General features: G+C 41.9%; 1 protein-coding gene across 8 annotated transcripts in view; it reads right to left on the bottom strand.

Annotated features, from left to right (window-relative positions):
• ENTPD1 (ectonucleoside triphosphate diphosphohydrolase 1) overlaps positions 1–20,481 on the bottom strand; it is a 133,359-nt gene that overhangs the window by 11,947 nt on the left and 100,931 nt on the right. For 7 of the 8 annotated variants that reach the window (XM_049645492.1, XM_049645485.1, XM_049645486.1 and 4 more), the window contains 5 exons: positions 12,473–12,590; positions 9,715–9,865; positions 7,565–7,724; positions 6,630–6,869; positions 5,168–5,425 (listed from right to left, as the gene is read on the bottom strand). In XM_049645492.1, the coding sequence (XP_049501449.1) occupies positions 5,168–5,425; positions 6,630–6,869; positions 7,565–7,724; positions 9,715–9,865; positions 12,473–12,590 (927 nt within the window). Of the gene's footprint in view, positions 1–2,702; positions 4,197–5,167; positions 5,426–6,629; positions 6,870–7,564; positions 7,725–9,714; positions 9,866–12,472; positions 12,591–20,481 lie in introns of those variants that run through there. The other variant, XM_049645489.1, reaches the window with a different exon arrangement.

The following is a 20,481-nucleotide window of genomic DNA, read 5'->3' as shown; positions in this document are numbered from 1 at the left end:
ACACACACACACACACACACACACACACACACACACACACACATGGCTGGTCTAGACAACCCTTATATTTTGCTGCCAGCTGTTGACCTGACTGTGCAGGTTATGATTCAGAGTCCTTTCTCAAAATAGAATCAAGTAAGCAATATGCAACTGTGAAATAATGCCATTATATAAGGAATAGAAAAGAAAATAAATACAAATATGCCCTTCTATTACAAATACCTGAATCAAATTTGAAGTAATGTTTTAAACTCTCTCAGCCCTAATCTCCTCAGCCACATCTATGTCCACAGGAACTGGGAAGATAAAGAGTTAGCTTTCTTAATGTTTTATCCCTGCGGGACGCCTTCAGCAAACTGCTCATAGTTTAGGTGTCCTGGCTGGACCCGATCCGCAGTCTGGTTTTGATATTCCTTAAGGAAGAAAAGCCTTGTTAACACGCACCTGAATGTGACTGTCAGAATCTGTTTATGGATCATTATGAGAAACACCTGTCTTAGCTTTTCATCTTGGCTCTGGATGTTTGACCAGCTTCTCTTTCTGGGTCCTTCCCCTTTGGTCTCCTGCATCCTGATGAGGTCATCTCCTTTACATATTAAAAAATTTTTTTTTCAGATCATAATGTTATTTTTATATTCCGTATAGAAATAGACTATAGAAATTACTATTTCTCTGTAGCCACAATAGAGATCAAGTCTTAGAATCAGGGGCAAATCCTGCTTGCTGTTTGAGCTGGGAATATGTTTATTCATCTTTCTTTCTTGGGCAGTTGTGCTCCAGAATAAGGTCATCTATTTCTCTTCTGCTCAGGAACCATTCATACTCAAAGTCATACTTGTTTTTTCATTTTATATATCTGTCAATCTTTTTTGAAAGTCTTCATGTGTCAAGGCCTAACTGATAGTTTTCCTGGCTGTATATGCTCTTCAGAAACCCACTCAGGTGAGTTTTAATATCTAAGCTGGCCTCTTACATCCCTTGGAAAAGTCTCTTCTAGGGTGGAATATTGTTTATACAAACATGCATTGGAATTGAAGTCACAAAAATTAAGTGCTGATGAGATGGGATGGGATGATAACGTTTAGGGTGAGTATTTTTTCCTTTATTTATTTATATTATGTAATTAAAAAGTAATCTTAACCCTATTCAGAATGCTTCTATTTGGGGAGGTGCCTGGGTGGCTCAATCGGTTGAGTGTCCGACTTCAGCTCAGGTCATGATCTCCTGGTTTGTGAGTTCAAGCCCTGCATGCATTGGGCTCTGTGCTGACAGCTTGGAGCCTGGAGCCTGCTTCAGATTCTGTGTCTCCCTCTCTCTCTCTCTCTGCCCCTCCCCAACTCACACTATGTCTCTGTCTCTCAAAAATGAATAAACATTTTAAAAGTTTTTTAAAAAAAGAATGCTTCTATTCATAATCCCAAGAATTATACTGAATGACAAAACCACCTTCTTCTTTTAATACCTCATGAGGATACACTGCTCAAAATCAGATGGTTCAAGGATACATCACCAAGTTTCTTCCTATGGCTGTGGTAGATGACTCTTTAAAAGTCTGGAAGAAAAAAAATCATTCTGATTCTGTTCGTGGGGTATGATTTAGGAGACTCCATACATCAGATAGACATTCTGTTGCCAGAATGGACCTAAAGGCAATTATTAAGGGAAATGCTGACTTAGTTCTAGGAATTCCTGACTTTGCCTTTAGGTACTAAGGGGGATGGCCTGTACTACTGAGGTCAAAATCTGTGATCAGTTTCTTAATCTCCATGTTAGGAATTAGCCTTACTTTATAAACCTTTAATTGATTGGTGTCTATAGCCTGTGGGCCCATATTTAAACAGCAACTGAGAATAGTAACATTCTAGGCCATCTTTAGAGAACATATAGTCTCAAAAGGTCAGCTCCCCATCTTCCAGTTTCCAGCTTAGATATTTATGGAAGAGGACTTGAAAGATACATGTCTCCCCCTTTTCCAGCTACTCTGAATTCTTCCCTTCTATCAAGCTGAGTATCTATCAAAGACCTACTGCCTCAGTCCATTACAGAATTGCTATGACTGAGTTGGCTTTTTAATATTCTGCCTCTAGCTTATAGTTGCTATAAGAAATTGCAATTTAAAAAAATATGGTCAAAGACATTGTCTAATGAAATCTCCTTTATAAAATATCCTTGGGAATCAATTGTGGAATAGCTCTGCTTTGTCCTGGGACCCAGTATGCTGGGTATAATGAAAACTATGTATCTTGCTATGTCTTATTTTTCCCCTTGGCTACTCAGAAGCTCAGAGCTAAATGCACACACACACACACACACACACACACACACACGCACACGCACCCCCCCCCCACAAGTATATGTATACATATGGAAACAAACAAGTGTTTAATGTTCTTTAATTCCAGTTCCCTCTTGAATTTGTTTTACATTCTTTCTTGTTTATATAAATGATACAATGTGATCTTTAAAAAATTTTTCTAAATTACCTCATAAATAATTCTCTACAGATGTTCCCTTTTCCTTTTTGGTGTTTCTGATTTGCCTACAAATTGGATTCTGTCTAGCAACCAATGTAGTCAAACTGAGAAAAACAACATCGACAGTTTTTTAATACCCTATTTAAAGAGTAAGAATTAAATCACCAGCGCTGAATGTAATTGTGGCAAACATTCCCTCCCTGCAAATTCTCTGTGGCTTGAGAATACCCAGGCTAATTGGTCCTGGAAATAATTGGAATGCAACTGGATTTTTGTGTTGCAAATATTTATGCTTCCAGATGAAGAACTTGGCAGTGGGAACTTCTGCAGGTATAAGAGCCGAGGGTGAGGACCATTAGGACAAAGGGCTAACCTTACTAAGGGCCCACATGGTACTAGGGTACGTTAGCTTTCTGCTACTGGTGGTGATATGCTGGAGGTGGCTCTTATCCACTCACAAGAGCTAATTGTTAAAATTTCAAGAGTTTTTGGGCCAGTTGATATTATGGTGATTAAAATGGGCCATGGTAGGAGTACTACCATGTAAACTGGCAAATGCCACAATTTAGCCCCTCCATCCTCAGAGAGCTGGTTGTTAGACATTTACTAGTCCACCACCACTTGTCTGGCTTATCACACACAACTAGCAAGGAGACAGGTAATTCTGTCCCCATTTTATAAATGAGGAAGCAGACCAAAAAAGTTTTGTTTAGGCTTTAGGGAGAAATTACAGAGGGGAAAAAAAAAGTTCTGTAACAGAAACTGCCAAAGCAGGAATAGGTACAGGTACAGTGCTGACCTTAAGGGCTATATTCAGAGAAAAAAGATCTTATTCAGAAGAAAACAATGAGCTAATCTAAGGAGACTGCCAAGTAGAGGTTCAGAAGGCTGTAAGGAGAACAATTTCAGCGAGGGACAAAGAGACCAAACAAAAAGGCATTCAAGGGGAACTCAAGTCTCCTCTACCCCTTCAACTCTGCTTCTCCCTACCTGGTTGGAAGAATCACATTCAAAGGCAAGAAATTCCACCACCACCACCCTCAAGTAGAAAGGGTTTGCTCATGCTTGAAGACAAGAATTGGGCTCTATTTCCCTGGAGGTGAAACTTTCAGAAAAGTTAAAAAGTCAGTACACAATAGTACATTTCTTTTCCTCCAGATGTACTTCCTATCAGTGACTGGAATGGAAAGGGCCCTTGGCTGTCCCCAGCACCCCTCGCTACCTTCCTCCTTTTTGTGTCCCCCTCTTTTATCTTCCAGCAGTTAGATCCAAGGCAACTGCGTTGGCTCAGAAAAGTCCAATATGGGCTGCCAGTGCCAGTTCAGCTATAGGGCATCCAGGTGAGGTTCTAGTTGGTAACGAATTTAGGTTCGGAGCTAACTAATCACCAAGCCTTACTCTGCCAGGCACTGTTCTTGCATGTTATTTCCCTCAGGAACCTTGAGGGGAGGAGGAACTATGGTCTGGGCCATGGGTAAGGTAAGCCTGGATCCATGGTACCACCCATTATTGTTTTCCCAGAGACCGTGGGAATGAAGAGCTCATATAGTTGACAAGTGGCAAATCCAGAATTTAAAGCAGGTACTCTTACTACAGGGCCTGTGCTCTATCCAGGGAGCTCTTTCTGTGACATTGGGCTGAGCCAGGAGACCTTGGGTGAAGCTCTCCTGCGGGGGTCCCATAGGAGAGTTGAACCTCTCTCCTCATATGCTGATCTGTTTTCTGGGAAAGGGAAAAAGAGTGTGAAGGCAGATAAAAGTCCTTTTTTTTCTATGAGTGATATCTTAAGTAATTAAGTAATTAGTTAATAATTGGTCTTAATTGATGGTAGCTAATTTTGCAATCTATTACTAAACTATGATTATAATGCTTGGTCTCCAGGACCAAAATATGAAATCTGAATCATGAGTAGTTCAAGCAGCACCTCTTCTACCTCTGCTCAAATATTTTGTCTTATTCTAGAGTAATTAAAAAGGAATTTGGAGCTTGGATTCAACTAGTCCCCCAGCTGATCAAAATGTAGTATAAATGATGCTATCTTCAGTATTTCCTTGGGATTTCCTAAGTTTCTACTTGAGTTTATAGAGGAAAACCTTTAGCCAAGACCTCTAACTGCTACCTCTCCTTCTTCTGACATTCATGAAGCCACCTATGGCAGATCCCAATGGGTGCGCCTATCCATCAGCCAGCTCGTTCTTCTGGCTTACAGATTCCTGATTTCACCCATGTAGAGGAACACAATATGTGTAAGAAAGACTCTCTACTTCCAAGGATGAACAAGGATTAGTCTAAACCAAACATGGTAATCCATTCCCCCTTGTTCACAGATGGGTTAGAAGTGTGTATTTCATCAAATTCTGGCCAATGGCATCTGAAAAGACAGTTGTTGGCACTTCTGCAAAATTGGACAGAAATGTATGCAAGAGAAACTTCCTCCTCCCCTGCTTTAGTTTTGCATATGAAACAGAAGCTGCCATCTTAGCACCACAAAAAAGGGCAAGAAGATAATAAGAAAGCTGATCCAAGTCCTAACATTGTTAAAACAAAGACTTAACCCAGAATTATCTACTTCAAGGCTTATTATCATATGAGAGAAAAATAAACCCTATTACTTAAACACCATGTAGACATATACTCTATAACTTGCAACCCAAATCATCCTAATCAATATACCTTATTATTTTACAACTTACCCCAAAATCCCCGTGAAGTGGTGGCAAGAAAATCCCATTGAAGGAACAGTGGGAGTAAGGGCAGTAACTAGTGTTGAAGAGTTCAAGGATGCTTTCATGGCATTGTTGATAGTTTCCAGTGCCTTGGATTTGAAACTGATCGAATGGAAGAGTCATCTCAAATTTCTTGGTGCAGGGGCCACTGTAAAGTTCACTTACATTCATTACTATTTCATATCCAGGGTGAAAGCATGGGTCCCTGAGGATTCCATTTGTACCCTGAATGGAAAAATCACATGAAGACATCATGTGCAAATATGCTGGGTACAAAAGCACCACTCTGCCTTCATTAATGTGTAGGAATTTTACAATATGTTAGCGTTGGCATCAATATACCCTTGCCATGCCTTTTTCACCCTTAGCAATAGTCAGATTTGTATAATAGGCACCAGAAGTGGTATCAGATGTAAATGAACTTTCACTATTCATAGAAAGCTAATAGAGTTCAAGCTGGAAGAAATGCCATTATTTTGGAATGTCCCCTAGTGCTTAGTACAAATGAAAGATTCACAAGGAAAACTCTCAAGGCTCTCACAAGTCCAAGCTGGGGTAGTTCTCCAGGAGGAGTCTGCCCACACCCCATCCCCACTTTCAAGCAAAAAATCAGAAGCTCCAACAGCTGAAAATGCCTTAGAGCATTTAAGCCAGGAGTACCAAAATGACTTTTAACCCACACCTCAGTATGTTCAAGAGAAGAAAGGGGGCTGGTATGAAAAAAGGCTTAATAGAGCCTTGGGGCTCAGTAGGTATCTCTCAGTAGCTCCTATTCCAATGGGAGGTGCCTTATTGACAGTGCTTCTGAGAACCAGAGTGAGAGCTTTGGAGGAGAGCAGGGAACTGGTTGTCCTTTCAGGGGAGACAAGACTCAGCTGGATGTGACATCCTTGCTGTGTGTGTCAGGGTGTGCCTGGTACTCACATGATTTTGAGTATGTTTAACTTTTCTTGTCTTCAAGAAACAAAAAGCGTCTGGGGAAAAGACTTGAAGTGTTGATGGATAAATTCTGTTTTCCCTGAGTGTTTTTCTCCTTCTCTCCAGGTTGTTTCTAACAGCCCTGTTTTCTGCAGTTTGTTGGAAATGGAGACTAAAAAGTGCTAAAGAGCTTATAAATTGCACAATCCCCCAACAATACTCTAGCACGTAGTTTTCACTGTCAAGCCCACAGGGGTGAGAAATTATTTGCCAAGAAAGGATTTGAGTTGTGTCCTTGGAGACAGTGCAGTAAACAAACACAGGAGGTGATGTCTGGATGGGACGATTCACAGGGGTCGACCAGATGTCGTTAGATATCCTGTTTGAAAAGGTTTGGAAAGTACAGTAACCAAGTTCAGACCAATTACTGAAGTAGAAAGAGACAACAACAGGATGTGGGGGCTGGTGGCCCAGATGTGGGGAGGGTGGGTCTGGATTCAGTTAAACTTGCCTGAATGTCCTTGGCCAGTTTCTGCCTGAGCGCTTGATCCTTCCCATAGCATAAGAAGCTGTGCGTGTACACGCTGTAGTCCTTGCCATAGAGGCGAAAGTGCAGAGCGTTGCTTGGAGACTCAATCCTCTCGTTTTGGGGCACAAAAGTGATTTGTGTAGAGGCTCCCCCAAGGTCTAAAGCTCCATAGGTTCCCTGAGAATTGCCTCCATTTGGCTTCAGGTTGAGCCAACTCAGTTTCTGAAAGAGAGTACAGTCATCAGTGGTAGCAGTTTCTGGACACCATTGTTTCACACTATATCTTGGACTCAGGGACTTTCTAAGGTGAAGAAAAGGGGGCATAAGGTGACACAAAGGTCACTGAGGGCTCCTGAATCTGGATAAGATCAACAGCAGGTTAAGGGACTTTGAAGATAGAGCTCAGACTGCAGCAACATAGAAGTGGCATAGCCAGTGTTTATGAACAAGGAATGTGGGCTGAAAAGACTCAAGTTCAAGTCTCCACTCATTTGCTCATTAGCTATGTGACCTGGAACAGAATAATTACCTTCTCTAGGCCTCAATTTGAGACTCTAAAATGAGGGAATTCCTCATATTGTTCTGAAGATGGAATCAGACAGTACATGGAAAGTGCTTAGCACAGCACAAGACACACAACACTAGGCAAATATTTGCTATTTTTATTTTTAATGATAGATTTTTTACTTCCTCTCTGTCTCCCTAAGGTGAAGGTATGATTTCCTCATCCTCCAAGAGGAAACGTTCTTATACTAAAATTCATCAGAATACCGCTGGTGACCCTTGCAACTGTGGGGATAAATTACTTCATCCATTCATCCATCATTCATTCTGGCTACCGATCCAAATCCTGCCTGAGATAGCAATGGCACTGACCTCCTGGGAGCTACCTCCCTTGGGTGCTGTGAGATAATCACCTGAGTGAATTTTCCCAGCAGATAGTTGATAGTAATCCAGCCATAGGCACCTTCCTCTTGGCCAGTGATGATTCTAGCACCATGGAAGTCAAAGTGGTAGTTGTTGAGGCTCTTGGTCACCACACTCAGGACTTTGTCTGCCAACTGTTCATTTTCCATCCTGCACAAAGAAGAGCTGAGTTTACTGGTTTTGTTGAATAACTACAGGTACTCATTTCAGTCAGAGCTTCCAGCAACACTCCTAGGAAGCAAACCATAACTCGCTGGAAGAAACAGAGATAGAGATCCACACACACAGCTGTCTGAGGAGCCCTCCTTTTGGGTGAGGCAGAACTAGTCTTTTGGCCCCCCCTCTCCAAATCCAAATCCTTCCAGTCCCTACATAGACTGCTCTTCCTAAAATACCATTTTTTGTTGTTGCTCCCTGGCTCCAAGATATTATCAAAGTAATTTTAATTTGGGGGGCGGTGATGGCTGGATATTGGTTATCACCACACCTATAGATGACGAATGCTACATTAGCCATTGCTGGTGGCTTCTAGCTAGTTCCAGAGTCAGGCTCTGCTTGAGGTTTTTAATTAGGGCTGTAGTAGACACCAGGTGGCAAATGTCCTGGGACAGATACCAAACCTCCATCAGAGCCAGACTGGGAAAAAAAAAAATCTTATTCACATTGAATCTCAGTTCTTGGGTCTGTTTGAGACATTGAGACCTAAAGAAGGGATCTTCCAGGGCTGTCATAACGAAGATGGGATACATCTGCTTCTGAGATCTAGACCACACAATGTTGAGAGCCTCTAGGTCAGAGAATGCTGTCTTCCAACCACAGCTGAATCCTCTCATCCCTCATCTGAATAGCTTCACACCCTTCCTGTGGCTGCCTCATCCCCAGTTCTCCTCCCTCCCAATCCACCTCTCTTCCAGTGTCGTCATTTGTGTACCATCCTGTAATGGCTACCCATTATCTCCCAGATGAACACCAAACTCCCAGTGTGGCCCACAAGGCACTTCATGCGCTGGACCCTGCCTCTTCAGAATTCCACTTAGAATCCTGATCCTCCCACTTACCACGCGTGTGAATTTGCGTGAGTTACTCTACACGTGTATGCCACAGCTCCCTTATCTGGCTAAGAATAGCCAATAATACCTCCTCAAAGAGTTATAATGATTAAATCAAAGCACAGCGCTAACATAGTAATGGCTCAACAAATACAAGCTGCTTCATAGCTATTATTACTATTGTTTTTATTATTATTTTACTATATGCAGTCTATGTTCTATCAATGCAGAACTATTCATGGTCCTCTGAATATGCCCTGGTCTCTCACTCATCCCTACATTTGCACTTCTGTTAGAACGCAAGCTTCAGGAAGGCAGGGACTCTGTCCTCTTCACTGCTGTGTCCCCAGCACTTAGAACAGTGTCTGCCACATAACAGATGTTGGAGAAACATACGTAATAGAATGCGTGACATCTTCTCTGTCTTTAATGTGCCCTTCCCCCACCCTCCAGCTTGTCCTTCATGAATCAGTTCCTGTGTTTCCTCCTCCCATTCTGGGCAGGGCCAAATGTGCTCCCACAGCAGCTCTGAACACTCCTCTGTTGAAGAACTGATTGCCTGTATCGAAACTCTGATCTCCTTGAGAGCTGAGTCACCTACTTTCATGTCCCAGGACAGAGTAGGCAGGCAAAACATGCTGAATGAATGAATGAACGAACAAAAGATAACGCACATGGGTACTCAGTGGTGACCAATGAAGATGTGCTAGTTGTGACTATTTGTGTCTTGGGACCTCTGTGGGTCTCCTCTGGTCTTCCTCCTCCCAGATATTGGACAGCTAAATTGGTAGTCTCAAATCCCAGAGTACAGAGGCTCAACATTTCTCTCTTTGTGCCCCTGCCCCCTTGAATTCTCTGGGGGCAGACGGGCAAGAGGACTTTTTAAAATCATACTTTAAACTCCCACCATTACACATACTAAGAATTTGGGAGTTTTACCCACTTCCTGAGATCTTCTTTCTAAAGTGTTGCCATTCGGGATATTTAAATTTGGGGTGTTAGGGGGGTGTGGCACTATCCCATAACTTCAGAGGCTCTCACAATGCCAAGCCTAACCCCCAGCCACTCTTTGTCCCCACCTGTTTCTATACCTGAGCAACCGCATGCCTGCCGTAGCTCCCAGGTAAACAGGCGTCCCTTGGTGCTGGGACTTTGGAATCACTTGACTGGCTCTTTCCATGCATTCAGTCAGATAAGCATCTATTTCGTTTAATCTTTGAGCATATCTTGAGATTCCGGGACCTAAGGAAAGATGTAGAAGCAGATGACAATCTTTTTTAAAAGTACAGGACACACTTTGATAATATTAGAGCAAAACACTGGTGTCTTTAGAGACCATCAAAGAAGACAGCTTTTTGGTGTGATATATTAAGTTATATATGATGTGATATATTACGATATATTAAGTTGGTGTACTTAGAGGGTGACTCTCTGAACCTGGCCTTGATAAGAATTATTTTCAGGCCTCAGACTGGGTCTGTCCACTGTTCAATAATTTTGCCGCTGGATGGCGCAATTTTCACATTCAATTGCGTAATCTTCCTTACAGGTTCTCTCAAAGTTTAATGGGGATCTCATCGACAGCTACCCTAGAGAGCTGCTTTTTGATGATTCTCCTGTAAAGTTGTAACTAACACTAATGCCTAGAAAAATTAAAATAAGCACAAGGTGCACTGGCTTTTACTGAAAAGACAGGAACCGCTACTAACTAGCTATGTGATCATGGCCAGTACCTAAAATTTCTGAAGTGGAGTTTCTTCCTTTGCTAGAATATGTGTCTCCTCAGAGATTTTTCCACTCTGAAACCCAGTCCCCCTAGTGAAACTATTTTTCCAGTGTTAGAGCAAAACTAACTGTTGCTAAGAAGAGGATTAGAGCCAAGATTCCTTAAGCTTTTTGAAGTTATGCTTAACAATTTCAGCTCACTTTAAAATAAACATCTACACCGTCAGTGCTTTTTAGTGAAAATGTGAATTAAAGATAATGGTCAGATATGTTATCCATATCTTTCACAGGTTTTTAAAAGAGCCTATTTACTTAACAGTAATGAAAAATCAGCTCTAAGTTATCAGCTAACCGTTTTGATTCAAAAAGGCTAGCCTTCAAGAACTGGAGTCTTTCCACTCAACTTTCATCTAAATATTTGATTAGAGAATTCTCTCTGAGAAGGGAAAAGCCCTGCATGTGTTAGGCCAGACACACATGGGATGAGTCTCAGAAGAAAGGTAGCTACTAAATTAAAAAAATACAAGCAACGCTTTAAAAAAAAAAAAAAGGAAGACAGTGAATTAACGAGAAGTCAATAAAATGAGGGATTTGGGCTTTAAGAAATGCTTAAAGTACTGTCTCAAAATGGACGAGGCCAACATTTGAGGACATTAAGCTACTGGGTAAAATGACTTGCTCTCTTGAAAACATCTCCTCTCTACCACTTTCTTGGAAAACTTTGAAAATTGGGGGACCCCGCAGGTCATCAAAGTAAAAGTCAATCTTCTTGGAGCTAGATTACCTGTCTGACTAAAAATATACAATGGGCCCCTGACTCAGAAGGCCAAGAGAGATAAAGGTAAAAGAGGATGGTGCAGTGTGGTAACATTCAGTGCATGTTGGGGCATTGGGTGGATGGAGTGGAAGGAGCTGAACGGACAACTCTAACCTGTTCTGTGACCTTAGGAGAAAACTAACTAGGAACAAAAGTCAGTATGTAATGCAGTGATTCAGAGTAGCATCGAGCCTGGAGTGCAGTTAAGAGACCTAGATTCTTGTCCTGGTTCTGTTGCTACCAATAAGTCACTAGTCTTCCAGGTTTTTGCTTCCTTCTCTGAGAACATTGAACATTCAATCTGAGAAGACTGAAATGAGAAGATTGAAATGATCCACGAGGTCCTTTTCCAGGCCTAGGAGTCTATGATTTTGGCCTTCCGTGCCTATGTGAAAACTAAAGGCTTTTGAAAATTTCTTCCAAGCTGTAGCTTAGGGGACCAAGATTAAGAGTAATAATTCTTTGGACCAACAGCATCAACATCACCTGGGAACCTGTTAGAAATGCAAATTCTGGGGCCTGTCCCAGACCTCCTACCTCAGAAACTCTGGGGGTGGAACCCAGCATCAGTGTTTTAACAAACCCTCCAGGGGGCTCTGCTAAAGATTCAAATTTGAGAGCCACTGGAGAAGTCATGGGTTCAAAGTTGAGCAGATCTCCATTTGAACCCCAGTTCCATCAATTACTAGCTCAAAGCAACCTTAACAAGTGGCATAACCTCTCTTAAGCTCAATGCCCTCATTTTTATTTTGTTTTTTAAAGTTTGTTTATTTTGAGAAAGAGATAGCATGAGTGAGGGAGGGGCAGAGAGGGAGACAGAGAATTCCAAGCAGGCTCCGTGCTATCAGCGCAGAGCCCTACACAAGGCTTGAACTCATGAACTATGAGATCATGACCTGAGCCAAAACTAAGAGTTGGGCACTTAACCAACTGAGCTACCCAGGCATCTGATCCTCATTTTTAAACCATGGGACTAATATTCCATATGTCAAAGGGAGACCGTGAAGATGAAATAATGCATCTACAGCACTTGGTGCATGGCACACAGAAGTGTCCAGGTGATGGGAGCTACCATATTACTCAAGGGTTTTTAAGTTTGTTTCTTCCTCAAGGGCTCCATCATTAAGGACTGATTTCAATATTATTTTTATAATGACAATAAAATAGCAACAACAGCAGCTCCACTATGTTCTTTTACCCAACTTCCTTTTTCTCATGAGTTCCACTTGCCACACATGTTCTCATGTATGTTCTCCTCGTGTTCTCATGCCCCACTATCTCCCCTCTCCCCTTCTCCTTCATCTTACCTTTCAGCTTGCACTCTTCTATCTGGTGCACCACCCCTGTGTCATTCTCCTTTTCCGCTGGCCACTTATAGATGTACAAACTCGTGTGAGAAGAGCCTGCATCCAGCACAATCCCATACTGAGAGTAAAACATATCAAGAATTTATCAGCATTACAATATTCTTCTCCATACTCAGCTTGCAACAGAAAGGAGACAAAGATAGGAGTTTTCAAAAACGAAGAGAAGGATTTTAATTCAAGACAGACATGGGGGTGGAGGGCGTATGCCTGGTGTCGCCCTGATCACAAGACCTACCAGGATACCAATCCCTCTAGAACAGTGGCTCTTAATGCTGGTTGCACATTAGAAATATCCAGGCCTTACCCAGGATGGGGCTTGAGACTCAGTATGAATTAGAAGCTTCTCAGGTGATTCTAATGGCCAGCCAGGAATCAGAACCATATGCTGAAGCAGCTAAGACAATATGGATGGAACAGACAGCCATGAAACCGGCAGTGCCCAAACTTATGTACACACTGGAATCATGTCAGAATCACCTAGAGAGCCTCAGAGGCTACTGATGCCCGTGTTCCATCCCCAGATATGTGGTTTAATTGGTCTGGTATGTGGCCTGGGCTTTGGAAGAGACACATGGAAAATACTAAGCGTGCCTGCTTTTTAATTATGAATATAACTATATATTGTATTCAATAAAACTTTTAAAATATGTATTTTCATGTTTTGGGCTTTTGCATCTAGGGGGTATGAAAGCAAGAATAAAGGAAGAAAGATGATGGGAAGACAGGGGGAGAAGTCAGTATGAGAAAGAACTAGATGGTCAGAGGAGAAAGGGGGAAAGAACAAAGTCCTCACATTACATTTCATGAGTACGTTAAATGTACCAGGGAGATGTTGTCTGAAGCTTTTCGTAAGAGTTATTTGACTTGACCGTCAAAACTGTGCTGTAGTGTAGGTACTCTTTTTATCCGTGCTATAGAGGTAAGAAACTAAAGTACGAAGAGGTTAAGTAATTTACTCAAGATACAGAGCCAATAGGTGACAGAGCCTGGATTTGGATCACAGTCACACCCAAGACCTCATGCTGTATATACAGACAAACACAGGAGCAAGGGCAGAACAGCAGCTCTCAAACTGATCCCCTATTAAAGGCTTTTAACAAGGGGTAACTATAGCCAAGTGCACAGATTTTAGGTGTGCATCCCAATGAATTTTTGCATATGTGCACATCCATATACACCACCACCAATATCGAGATTCAGAACATTTTCTACTCCTGAGAAGGCTTCCTAGTGCCCCTTTCAGTCAGTTTCTCCTGAGGGTAACCTTTGTCTTGATTTCTATCACCACAGGTGAGTTTTGCTTATTTCTGAGCTGCGGTAAAGAGACTCACACTGTGTGTCTCCTTTATGGGTAGCTTCTTTTCCTCTATACTGTCTCTCAGATGCTTCCAGACTGTGTGCAGCAATAGTTCATCCTTTTTTGTTGCTGTGGAATATTTCATTTTTTACTGCATGCACTATATTTTTATCCATTCTATTATTGGTGGACATTTGAGTTGTTTCCAGTTTGGGACTTCTGGGCATATAGCTGCCAGGAACATTCTTGCACATGTCATTTTGTGGATATAAGCTCTCATTTCATTTGGATATCTACCTAGGAGTAGACTGCCGAATGCCTTTTTTAATTTATTTTTTTTAACATTTCTTTATTATTGAGACAGAGACACAGAGCATGAGCAGGGGAGGGGCAGAGAGAGGGGGAGACACAGAATCTGAACCAGGCTCCAGGCTCTGAGCTGTCAGCACAGAGCCCGATGCGGGGCTCGAGCGCACAAACCGTGAGATCATGACCTGAGCCGAAGTCGGACGCTTGACTGACTGAGCCACCCAGGCAGCCCCCGGCTGCCCTTTTTGATCATCTCATCTTCATCTTTGGTTACATCCCTAAGTTCAATCAGGAAAAATGCCATGATTGAATAACAATGTCTGCCATGATTTTGTGAGGAGAGCATGACAGCACATGTACTTTTATTTATCAGCCCTAAACTAGAGAGAAACATGAAGGAAAGCAAACGGGGAAGCAGAAGGAAGAGAAAAAGAGGAAGCATTTCTAAAATGTGAGCCAATCACTCTCATCACACTTTGCTACTGTGGACCTCAAAGTGTGGTCTGCCTCTTGATAATGCTCAGCTCAGCAGCTGTTTTATATATATCCTCTCACACTGTCTTATTACTTGGTAAGAACCTAAGAACTTCCAGGGAGAAAAGAAGACAAGAATGCGGATTCAAGAGACCTCCCTGGACCACTGGGAAGAGCTACAAGTGGACTCTGCTGAGGTGTCAAGCTTTATTCTGTTTTTCCAGATTAGGGAGTATCAGTGTGCAGCAGTGGGAGGATCCTTGACCCTCCATAACCTCCACAGTGTTCTCAGCTTAGTTACACACAGCAGGACTCCCTGTGGCAATGAGCATTATGCCCTTAAAAAGAAAAATGCCTGTATACTTGGCAAGAAAGCAAGCTGGACAGACTCCTCTGCAAGCAGGCTTGCAGTGAGAGGAAACCACGAATTGACTTAGGTATTGACCACTGCCGGCAGAGAGGGGAACGCCTGGGGTCTGGGGCCTTTGGAACCATGGGAAGCCTCCTAGAGTGGAGAAAGAGTCTCAGAGGTTGCACAGCAGAAAATTCTGTTGTTCCCTAGCAGGGTCCGTGAATCCTTCCCGCCAGAAAATGTTCCAACCACAGCAGCAGATGATAAAATCTATCAAGGCAGCAGCAGCAAGCAGCCTCTATCTGGAATCAGGACATTCTATGCTTTGTTGACATGAAGGTCACTCTTCCAGTAAAGCAAAGGAATCAGCCTTACTTCTATCAGCCTGCTTCTCGAAGGCCTTACGCAGGGAGGTGGCTAAGAAACGATTGTTTTCACTACATTTCGCTTGTCAAGTGTTTGAGAAGGTGGAGTGTATACTGTAACACAGGCATTGAGGACATTTCACCTTGTGTATACAGCAGACTGGAATGCTAATCTGTTGAACGGTGCCAAATATTTTTTGTCTTCGGAAGTGGTTTGCAGAGTAAAGAACTGGCATCACTTGCTGCTTGAGGGACAGATAAAGCTTGATTGTATGAACATTCTGTTTGAACATTTTGGAAGTCTGCCTTTCATTGTTACAAAACTGTCAGCATTTTTACACATTCCTATCTTAGAGCTAGAAGTTCATTCCATCTAATCTTTGTATTTGATAGATGAGAAACTATGTCCGGTACAATTTGACAACTTGCCTAACAAGTCCAGATAGTCAAGGCCTTAGGAGACCCATGTGGGGCCCAGGTGGCCACCGCCTTTTGTTTCTTTTTCACAGCAGCATTTCCAGTGCATGTTCCAGCGAGCACAAAGCCTGCAAGGATCCAAGCAAATAAACCTTCCCAGAAATCTGGGGAAAGCTGAATGTGCTCTCTCTCTTCCTCTCTCCTGGGTTCATAAAACCCACTAGGTAGTGAATGCTTCACAGAAGTCTGGTGGTGGAGAAACTTGCCTAACTTTGTTTGAGCCAGCATTCCCTAGACTCCATGACAACAGAATTCTGTTTAAAATAAAAATCTCCACCCAACAGAAATGCTTTGACAAATGCTTTGTCTTGTGCCATCCTATCACTCTTACCCAGTGCTTCTGTAGCTCATATTTAAAACACTTCTAAAAGCCCCTGTGAGTCTGTTCTTCACATTAAAGAAACAACAAAGATTTGTGTGATGATGAAGAGATACGACATTCCCCTATTATTATTTCAATATGACTTTCTATTTTAAATATTTATTAAATAGCATCTAGGAAATGAAGGGGAGAGGCATAAAAAGATACTTAAGATCCTACCAACTAGACATCACCGTCATTTTGATTTATCTCCTTCCAGTCTTTCCTAAATGCATAAATTTTTATATAGCTGAAATCTTACTGTTGTATACAATTTTATCTTAGGCTAGTTTTTGATCATGTCCACGATTTTAAAATCATAACCAATCTTCCTAAGCTATGTTGAGTGAACAGAAGCAGTGCTCTAGAAAAAGGAATAATAAAAATGACCTTGCTTGGTTCATGGAGAGGCCAATGTAGGGCATTTGGTGAAGACCTGGAGGTGCAGGTGACAACAGACCCTGAGCCCACCGAGAGGGGTCATGTGGAGGTGGGCCAAAACTCTCCTTAAGATGGAAGTAATTCTACCTGCACAAATGTCACAAGTCCAGGAGTCTGAGTAAATGTCCCTAGATGTGGGGGTAAACAGAAAACTGGAGCATCAGATGATCTACTTGTATTCCTGACTCTGCAGAAGTGAGATATTCAACCTCAGTCTTCTCATTCAGAAGCACCTGCCATGACACTGACCAGCCCTCGATTCCCTGGAGGACAGGTAGCTTCTGTTCCACAGCCTTGGCCCAGAATGCCCTTCACCTGAGATGCCAGCCTTCTCTGACCTTCTCAGATTTGACTCTACCCTCCTAATCCATGGCTCAGAGTACCTGTACTTTTGCTCTAAAGACAGCACTTACCATGACGTGTACTACATGTCTGTGTGGCTATTTGCTTCATGTCTGTCTTCCCCATAAGGATGTGGTACATTGTTCAGGCAGCTCTATTTTGCTTACCATGGTATAGCCAGCATCCACCACAGTATACACTACCTCGTGTTAGGCACAAAGAAGGAATTCAACAGACAATTGTTGTATCGAATGAATGAATGAGGGGGGTTAGAGTTATATGGTTCCTGCACTCCTTCCAGTCTCAAAAGAAGTTAATATTCACAGCCCAATATAAAGTAGTGCCATTGGGGTTGAGTTCCACCACCACTACCACCACCACCCAAAACCAACCCGTAAGCCAGGTAACATGGGCAGCCATGGGATAATTAACTTCTCTTGGTCATTTCAAACATACTGGTTCTTTAGAATCTTTCTTAAAAGCCTCTGTAGCTTTAGTTGTACTTTTAGCAGCGTCCTCAGTCTGTTTCAGTGAGTCCTTTTGAATAAACAAAACTAATCCTTTTGAACTTGACTCTAGTACTCTATAAACAAATCAGGTCTCCATTAGCTACAGCAATGCCGGCAGGGCCTATAAACAATTGGAGACCATTTTCTGCCTTTTTTTCCCCTTTAATTGGAATTACTAGACCTTCAATACAAACCACAGTTTTATTGCTTTTGTCTGTTTAATTGTGGTAAAATACACCGAACATAAACTTAACCATTTTAAGTGTACGTTCAGTGTACAGTTCAGTGGCATTAAGTACATTCACACTTTGGTGCAAACACCACCACCATCCATCACCAGGGATTGTTTTTTTAAACAAGACAACATTAAAATCCAGTGGAGTACAAATAATATAGACATTTTCCGGGAGAATTTGAGATTGAAAATTGGAGCAAATCCTTCCAAATTCTTCATAAAAAGATACAATCGCACAATCACAAATGCTTAACGAAAAAGACCACTTTAATTCCCTGTGAAAAAGCAGATATACTGGGACAGGCTCAGCAACCTTAACAGATTAGCAGCTAACGGCCTTCCCTAGAACTCATCTCCCTCAAAGTAGTATGGACAGCTGGTCTCCACGAGGGCTTCTGATGTGCTAGATACTCTGATAAGTGAGCCACTGGTATTATTCCTTATAATCCTCACAACCACTTCCATTTTAATATGAGGAAACTGAGGCATAGAGAGAGAATCCTACTTGCTCAAGTCTCATAGCAGAAAGTAGCAGATCTGAGACTGAAATCAAAACCATCTGGTCCCTGAGCCAGCAGGCTTTCCACAGAAGTGGCAGCTGTTAATGAAGGCATGTGGTTTGGTACTGGGTCAGTCTGGTGCCTTTGAGAGAACCCTGTGGGGATCTGTGTGTGCCAGAATGTAGAATGTTTGTGCTATAAGGAATATCTGGTAACTCGCTAAATGCCAGTGTTCACTAATGAGCAGGAAATTAAGGAAGTGATGAACTGAGCAGATCTGAAAAGCTACCTCCCCATCCAGGTCCACTAGGATAAAGGCACTTTCCCAGGGGGCACGTAGTTCACTAAGGCCTATTTTTTGAAAGTCATCATTGCATATCTATGGGACAGTTGGTTCCCAGACTTTAAGGGCATGAGAATGTCCCAGAATGTATATTCAACAGGTAGGTTTTTCAAACCCTGCAACCTGAAGGTTCAAACTGAGCTGGGGCTGGGAGGACGGGGGTGGAATAGGGAACCCTGGTCTCCAGGGGATTTGGAGACAGAGGCCTGCCTCCCATGTTGACAAATCTTGCCATCAATCTGGTCCTTCACATGCTCTTCACATCCAAGTAGGAGGCAGTTTTACCTGTGTAACTCTATTCATTGAGCCAGCAAACTTCTATGAGGCAACCAAGTCAGATGCTGTGCTGGTTATAATTTAACATGGATTTTGTGATTATTTGATTAATGATTATCTCTTCCACTAGACTATAAGCTCCATGAAAGTAAGGACTTTGCCAGTCTTGCTCATTGGCATATACCCAGGACCTAAAATAAGAGTAGATGGTCTGTTTTGTATCTTAAAATCCTCATATATGGATAAAACATAAAAAACTCTTAAATATGCAAAACAAACAGAGGGTTGCTGGAGGGGTTGTGGGAGGGGGGATGGGCTAAATGGGTAAGGGGCATTAAGGAATCTATTCCTGAAATCATTATTGCACTATATGCTAACTAACTTGGATATAAATTTAAAAATAAATTAAATTAAAAATAAATAAAATTTTTTAAAAAAGAGTAGATGGTCAATGTCTATTTGTTAAGTGAATAAGTTGAGTGAATAAATAATAAAATGCATGCAACGACATATGAAATCCAGGCCCTGTCCTCAACATGCTTACCACCTCAGTAGCTGGGCAAGTAAACAACACATCAGTACAAGAAGGAGTTCTTGTGTTTTTCTAGATGTGGCGTGGGCATGAGGCCACTACTTCTCCATTAAGGCAGAATCCAAACTGGGTTAGGTAGGAAGATGACAGGACTGCATCAGCAGAATGGGAGGGTTGACCTGGGCTGGGTTAGACAAGGGTGGGTTAGATGGGAAGAAGCAGGGATAAAATGGCAATTTGTCACCAGGCAGACAGGCTGCAAAGATGATAATATATGATCTATCAATTGCTGAGTGTCCACAGTGGGCCAGGACTACTGCTCAGCACTTCACATTTGCATTTATTTATCCCAATTAATTCTTGCGGTAACCCATGAGATACTGAGCCTTGTGCAAGAGAACCTCAAAGGCCCTCATTTTGTTTATCTATGAGGATAATCTTTCATTCCTTAGAGCAGTCCTGGAAGAAAAAATGGAAATGATTTATAAACTGCAAGCACTATATTAGAATGACAGAATTCCTCAGGACTTGGTCCTTGCCCTCTTCTTGCTTTTTACCCCTTTCCTATAATCTCATATACTTCTAGGACTTCAATACATCAATGACATAAGAACCATATCTTTAGTCTAGACCCATACTGTTCAATAAGGCAGCCCTTGAAATAGCCCTTGTGGCTACTGAGCCCTTGAAATGTTGACTGCAGGTGACCCTTGAACAACACAGATTTGAACTATGCAGGTCCATTTATACATGGATTCTTTTCAGTAAATACAGTACAATGCTGTAAATGTATTTTCCCTTATTATGATTTTCTTTTTAAAATTTATTTATTTAAATTCAAGTTAGTTAACATACAGTGCAGTCTTGGTTTCAGGAATAGAACCCAGTGATTCATCACTTATATATAATACCCAGTGCTCATCCCAACAAGTGCCCTCCTTAATGCCCATCACCCATTTAGCCCATCCCCTGACCTAATTACCCCTCCAGCAACCCTCAGTTTGCTCTATGTATTTAAGAGTCTCTTGTGGTTTGCTTCCCTGTTTTTATCTTATTTTTCTTTTCTTATGATTTGCTTTTTTCTTTTTCTTTCTTTCTTTCTTTCTTTCTTTCTTTCTTTCTTTCTTTCTTTCTTT

Source organism: Panthera uncia, chromosome D2 (assembly GCF_023721935.1).
Source record: "Panthera uncia isolate 11264 chromosome D2, Puncia_PCG_1.0, whole genome shotgun sequence".
Taxonomy (NCBI): domain Eukaryota; kingdom Metazoa; phylum Chordata; class Mammalia; order Carnivora; family Felidae; genus Panthera; species Panthera uncia.
Note: the sequence above shows the minus strand (reverse complement) of the source record. Positions and strands in the feature narration are given on the sequence as shown.